Source organism: Sus scrofa, chromosome 5 (genome assembly GCF_000003025.6).
Source record: "Sus scrofa isolate TJ Tabasco breed Duroc chromosome 5, Sscrofa11.1, whole genome shotgun sequence".
In the NCBI taxonomy this organism is placed as follows: Eukaryota; Metazoa; Chordata; class Mammalia; order Artiodactyla; family Suidae; genus Sus; species Sus scrofa.
Genome location: NC_010447.5, coordinates 20,582,348 through 20,589,277, shown reverse-complemented (window position 1 = coordinate 20,589,277; position 6,930 = coordinate 20,582,348). Strand labels below are relative to the sequence as shown.

General features: G+C 32.6%; 1 protein-coding gene across 1 annotated transcript; it reads left to right on the top strand.

The window, feature by feature from the left end:
• On the top strand, positions 399 to 5,111 carry LOC110260677 (olfactory receptor 6C74-like). The gene has a single exon (XM_021091765.1). It carries the CDS (start codon positions 2,631 to 2,633, stop codon positions 3,567 to 3,569), a length of 939 nt encoding a protein of 312 aa, XP_020947424.1. The 5' UTR covers positions 399 to 2,630; the 3' UTR covers positions 3,570 to 5,111.

The following is a 6,930-nucleotide window of genomic DNA, read 5'->3' as shown; positions in this document are numbered from 1 at the left end:
ACTGCTTTAGGACTCAAAAAGATGAAATGAATTGGTAGGTTGAAAATTTAAAGACCATGATTTTCTATCTGTTCTATTTTTATGATGAACTATTAACCTCTTTTTCTAACCTTTTACATTTTGATTTATGGAAAATGGTGAAAGGAGGCAAATGGAATTCAGTGGTAATTTAGAATTTAAAAATTTTTTCTTTAAAATTTGGAGTCCCATCGTTGTGCAGTGGTTAACGAATCCGACTAGGAACCATAAGGTTGTGTGTTCGATCCCTGGCCTTGCTCAGTGGGTTAAGGATCCAGCATTGCCGTGAGCTGTGGTGTAGGTTGCAGACTCAGCTCGGATCCCACATTGCTGTGGCTCTGGTGTAAGCTGGTGGCTACAGCTCTGATTTGACCCCTAGCCTGGGAAACTGCACATGCCGTGAGAGCAGCCCAAGAAGTGGCAAAAAGACCAAAAAAAAAAAAAAAATTATCTGTCATTGACAGTATTTATCACAACTAAACATAATTAAACTCATAGGCCCAACTTTTAATGGTTGTGTAATGTGAACATTATATTTTTACAGTGTGTGTTGGGATTAGTTGCTGTGTGTGATTGTTAAATCTGGACAAAGAAATAATTTGACATGGTAGAATTCTGATTATGTGTTTAGATGTATGCATTCCTACTATTGTTGCCACTGAGCCACTTGTGTAAATGAAAAAATTATAATGCACTACTTTATGATTATATAAGTGTATAAAGAATGTTCAGGAATAATAATAGTCACATCTTGTGGCATATGTCTACATTATTAACATGATTTTGATAGCAGATCTCTTTTTTTCTCTTAGAATTGTCCTAAAAACTTCTGTATATGTTACTGGAAACAACTTTTATTTGTCCTTCTCATGCTTATTATATATATATATATATATATATATGTTTTTCACTAATAAAGTATGTTTTAGAGGTTGAAAATAATAATATTGGTAATCTCAATAGAGAAAAAATTGTCTTCTCTAGGGCCCATCCTAACAAGTTGAGTCATTTTATACAAGATGATAAAGATAACCCGGAAGGAAAGTTTCCCTAGATATATCAATCTTTTTTGCTAAAGAAATAAACTATATCTGGTCTAAAACTATTAGTACAAAATGTTCTTCTTTTAAGAGGACAACTATGGAAAATACACTTTCTCAAAGTTAATCCAGCTCTTCAATTTGTTAGCTGTACAAACCCGAACAATAGAACTGTCTCACGTAATACACGCCCAGGGTTGTGAATATTCACCTAGAGTTAATATTTCTGTAATTACAGGCTAGTCTTACATTTGAGTATCCTTGTGATGGGGAAATGTGAGTCTGTTGACTTTCTGTCAACAATTCTGAGATTCATAGTGTTTGAGATTTACCAAATTCTCAGTCCGCATCTCTTGGACTGCCCCGATCTCAAATTGTTCATGTTTTCAGTCTCTATTTATGACAAAGAATAGAATGGTAAATGGAAAGGATTAGAAGTTGCTGAAGAGAAATTTCACTGGTCCAAATTTTTCCCTTACAATATTTTTTTCTGAATTTTTACTAAGTTACATATTCTTACTTGTTTACTTAATTTAAAAACTACTTATTTACATATTTTCCATCATCGTTTAACTGTTCCCTCAAACTCACTCTTCTATCTCTAAAAACTCTTTTTACCACTCTAGGTTTCCATAAATCTTTGTCCTTTTCTTTCTCTTCTCCACCTTTTACGCCTCCTACAACTTCTAGAGCACATGTTTATATCTTTCCATCTCCTCCAATACCCTGTATCCTCATTTTCACTTATTTGTACCTGGTCTACTCTCCGAACCACAATATGCAGAGGAAAACCCCAATTTCTTTTTACACAGACTGAAATTCTCAGACTATTTCTGATGATTTTGTTTTGGCTCCAAAATGGGAAGTGTGAGGATGTCAAGGAGATTGAAAGAAAGGAAATATTAATAAGGTTAAACAAATAAATATATTCCAAAAGCCTCATATTCACTTATCTGAAATTAGATCTCATTAGTAGTCAAAGTAAATGACACAAGAATCAGACATTTGAATTTGATTAATTGAGTGAAATGGTATAGCTATTTTAGCCCCATTTCTCAATGATGGCTAGGACTGTGTATGAATGTGTGCATGTGTGTGTTTACGTTAACTACAAAACATGCACTGAAGTGTTTAAAATGACAGGTATCATTTAATTTTTATTAAGCAAATCTCTTAAAAAGGAAATGGCATTCATATGAAGTCTTACAATAAAATCGAGTGGTCATAGCATTTTCTATGCTTTAAAATTCACTTTAATATTTACTACAATCATATATGTTATTCTGTGTTTGAATTGCAAATTAAGATTGAATTACCTGTTCAGAGCCTCTGGAAATGCAGATTATTGTTCTTCCTGGCGTAACCACCGTTAAAACATGAATGAGCACAGTGTATTCTATCTGAAATATAATTTTGCTAACTTTACCTTAAACACTAGTTACCACTGTTTTTTTCCATTGGAATTATCACATTCTTTCTTTATCTTTTTTTTTTTTTTTTTTGGTCCGCTTTTTTTCTTTCTTTCTTTTTTTTTTTTTTTCCTATGTAGACCTGGAAAAGTAGAAGACAGTAATGGGAAACCATACAAGAGTGACAGTATTTATTCTGGCAGGTTTGACTGATGACCCACAAATGAAAGTTGTACTATTTATCTTCCTCCTTCTCACCTACTTGCTAAGCATCACTGGCAATTTGACCATCATTACACTCACCCTGGTGGATCCTCACCTCAAGACCCCCATGTATTTTTTCCTTCGGAACTTTTCCTTCTTAGAAATTTCCTTTACTAGTACATGCATCCCTAATTTCCTGGTTATGATGGCAACTGGGGACAAAACCATTTCCTATAGCAGATGTGCTGCTCAGGTATTTTTTGTCTTCCTTCTTGGAGCATCTGAATTTTACTTGCTGGCAGCAATGTCCTATGACCGCTATGTTGCTATCTGTAAGCCCCTGCATTACACAACCATCATGAACAGTAAGATCTGCATTCAGCTTGTCCTCAGTTGTTGGATTGCTGGGTTCTTTACCATCTTTGTACCTCTCCTCTTAGGCCTGCAGCTTGATTTCTGTGACTCCAACATAGTTGATCATTTCTACTGTGACACAACTGCCCTCATGCAGATCTCCTGCTCGGACACACATCTCATTGAGACGGTGGGATTCATATCTGCTTCAGTGACTCTTGTGGTCACGCTGGTAATGGTGATAATATCATATACCTATATTGCATTAACAATTCTAAAACTCCCATCAAGTAATCAAAGGAAAAAAGCTTTCTCAACGTGTTCGTCTCACATGATTGTGATATCCCTTTCTTATGGCAGCTGCATCTTCATGTATGCTAAGCCTTCAGTCAAACAAAGAGTATCTTTTTCCAAGGGAATCGCAGTGCTCAATACCTCTGTTGCACCACTGTTGAATCCTTTTATCTACAGCTTACGGAACGAACAAGTGAAAAAAGCCTTTATGAATATGACACACAGGGCTGTTTCTTTTTCAAAAAAATGAATGTTTGTTCTCTGTGTAAAGGAAATGAATAAAGGAGCCTATGATAACATCAGTGTATCCAACTGTAGCTTCCAATATATATATTTCCTCCTTTTTTTTTCATTAGTCATTCTCTCTCTCAAGCTTTATTTTCACAAAAAATTTTGTTTCAGTGAAGAAAATTTTCTTTGTATTCTTCAATAGAGATTTTTTTGCTCATTTCTTTTCCTTTAATATATGGAAAAAGTTGACCTAAGTTTTTCAAACCATCTTTATGTCTAATATTTCTAGTCAGTCAAGAAGATAAAGTATTTTTCATTTAAATTATATTGAATGTAGCATAATTTATTGTAAACATAAATTCCATACTTTATTTGTATTTACTTATGACATTCTTTAAGCTAATATTCATTTATATCTTTTTTGCAATACTAGCAATGCATTGGTGCATACACTATTTAATGAAATGAAAGGATATATAGTAATGATTTGTTTTTAGCGTTGATGCTCAAATTAGAAAATATTTGTTTATTGATCATTGTTTTAAAATACTTTCCACAGAAACTTGTTTTTTAGTTTTTATTTGAGAATTATTAGCATTTATAAGCATTTGAATTGTAGATTAAAAAGTGTAGCTTATTTTTGAAAAGTTAATGAAATATTGTGGCTATTTGGTTTTTCCATACACCAACATTTCCCTTCAATAACTTGGGGTACTTCTGAAGCTCACTTAAGGTTAAATAAACAATGCTTATCAATGTCTTTATTCTCTTCAGATGGACATACACAGAGATACATAATTATATAGCTATATGTCTTATCATGGAAACCTAAGTGATAGAATAAACTAAAGCTTTTTTTAAGGATTTTTGAACTGGAAGTCATTAAGTGGATATTTGGGGAACCCAAATCAATTTCTATGCCATGACCAAAATATGAAAATCTGAAATATAGTAAAAAAATGCTTTCAGAGGTACACATCATTTTCATGATTTTTCCCCCCCAAAACTGTGTGTGCTTTAGGTCATAATTTTCTTTTTCATTTCCTTTCATTTTTAACTATGGATCTTGGTTTGAAAAAAAACTGGAAAACACTAAAAGAGTAAAATGATATATAACCGGGGGGGGGGCAGTATATACAGTATATAAGTAACAGGACAAATTTATAAGTTTCTGTATAATTATAATTAATGAACTGGATTTTAAAAGATATGTAATGGATAAGAATACTATTTCAGGAAAATGTTCAAAATTCATCACATTTTCCTTCATCTCTTATATGTCTACTTTTTCCATTCTGAGAAAATACACATAATGACCCTAGATCTAGCTTTAGAAATTTTAGGAGCACAGAATTTGAAAAAAAATACACAAAACATATTGATACAAACTTATGTAAGTAAAACGTAAGAATCTGTCAATCTTTTTTTTAGTGTTGATTGTTATGTGTGAACCAGGGTGAATTTGCTTAGAAAACATACTGTTAAACCCCTAATTTATCATGGAGCTATTCTGAAATGCTTTACTTATACCTTTGTTTTTTTTTTTTTTTTTTTTTTTTGTTTGTTTGTTTTTTAGGTCCACACCCATGGCATATGGAGGTTCCCAGGCTAATGGTTGAATTGGAGTTGTAGCCGCTGGCCTACGCCACAGCCACAGCAATGTCAGATCTGAGCCATGTCTGTGACCTACACCACAGTTCATGGCAACACCAGATCCTTAACCCACTGAGCAAGGTCAGGGATTGAACCTGTGTTCTCATGGATACTAGTTAGATTTGTTTCCACTTAGCCTCAATGGGAACTCCTACGTATACATTTTTAAATGTTTGTCGTCTACTATTTATTTAATATAGAAGATGTCCTACAACTCTTGATAAGGATTAGCACTTTTAAATTAAAACTTTCTCATTCCCACTCTTCCCACTCCCGAGCAGATTACTGGCTTCTAAATTTGAATCCCCAGGGAGGTGAACAGTTCTGTTTTAAAATAGTGGCTCTTAAACAAGTAACATAGTTTCTTGTTCAGGTACAACTTATTTCTTAAGCCATCTTGCACCTGAAACATTGAAATAATTTGCATTGAGATGCTTTCAGATTTTTGGCTGTAGTGAAGGAAGTTGAACCACAAGCATGAAATAAAAATAAGATACCCTTTTTGTTGATTACTCACTAAATTATAGGCACTTATATGTAATTTTGGACATAGAAACCAGATATAATAATAATTATTATTAGCCTTTTACATAGGAGAGAAAGGTAGTTCAGTAAGGATAAGAACAGTTTGAAAGATACAGACCTAAAAAAATGGATTGTTGAAAACTTAATGTTAGGAAAGCTTAGTTTTCAGTGTTCCTATTGAGGAGTATTGATTTATGTAATTATTGGTAAAAGAACACTAGCAGTAATGATTAGAAATATCACATTGTTATATTATGTCCTGACTAGCAGATTTATTATCCTCATTATTCTGACTACTTATCTTAATTAGCATGATAAGAAGTAGTTGATTAATACAGAGGCGAAGATCATGACCAGACCTAAAGGTTAAAGTTCTTTTGGTATCTTCCTGTAGAAATCACCTTTTAAAAAATAATATATCCAGATTGATAGCATCAGTTTTGTTTTATTTAATTCTCTAAGTTTTTTTCCTTATGTTTATAATCCTTAGAGAGTGTGATAATTAAATTGACAAATAATATTATGTTTGGCTACTGCTAAATGTGAAATGTGTGGATATCTCACCAAAACTAAGCATGACTCTATACTAGAAAAATACTCTTAGTCTCACCTTTTATCCAACTACGAAATAAATGCTGGAATGATCAATTAACTTTGCTTTTACTATACAGCTACAATGTTTGAATCTGGGATTGGAAAAAGGATTTCCAAGGAAACTATTAGTGAGTGTTATATTGATTCATACCTTTTAAGAAATAATAATTATTTGGTAACATTTATTGATTTCTTTTAATTATATAAGTGCCACATAAGTTATGTGAAATTAGACAAATGCATTACTGTGATAAAGCAGGGAAGTTGCCAACAGGGTTAGAGGAAATTCCTTTTTGGCTGTATCTGCTGCCTAGTGAATCAGACATGAAACATTGCAAAATGTATATTACAAAACAGACACAGAATCACAATTATAAAGGGCTAACTATTGTTTACCAGTGGATAGAGAGAAAGGAATGGAATGAGAAAGGAGTATGGGATTAAAAGATGAGATATATTATTGTATATATATAAACAAGGGTATGTTGAATATATCAGGGATATATAGTCATTATTTTATGATAATATTAAATGGAATATGTCTACATAATATTGAATCACTAAGTTGTACCTGAAAATAATATAATAATATTATAAATCAACTACAA

What these genes read in the sequence shown, in the direction of transcription:
- LOC110260677 (XM_021091765.1), top strand. Translation starts at nt 2,631, where the DNA reads ATGGGAAACCATACAAGAGTGACAGTATTTATTCTGGCAGGTTTGACT.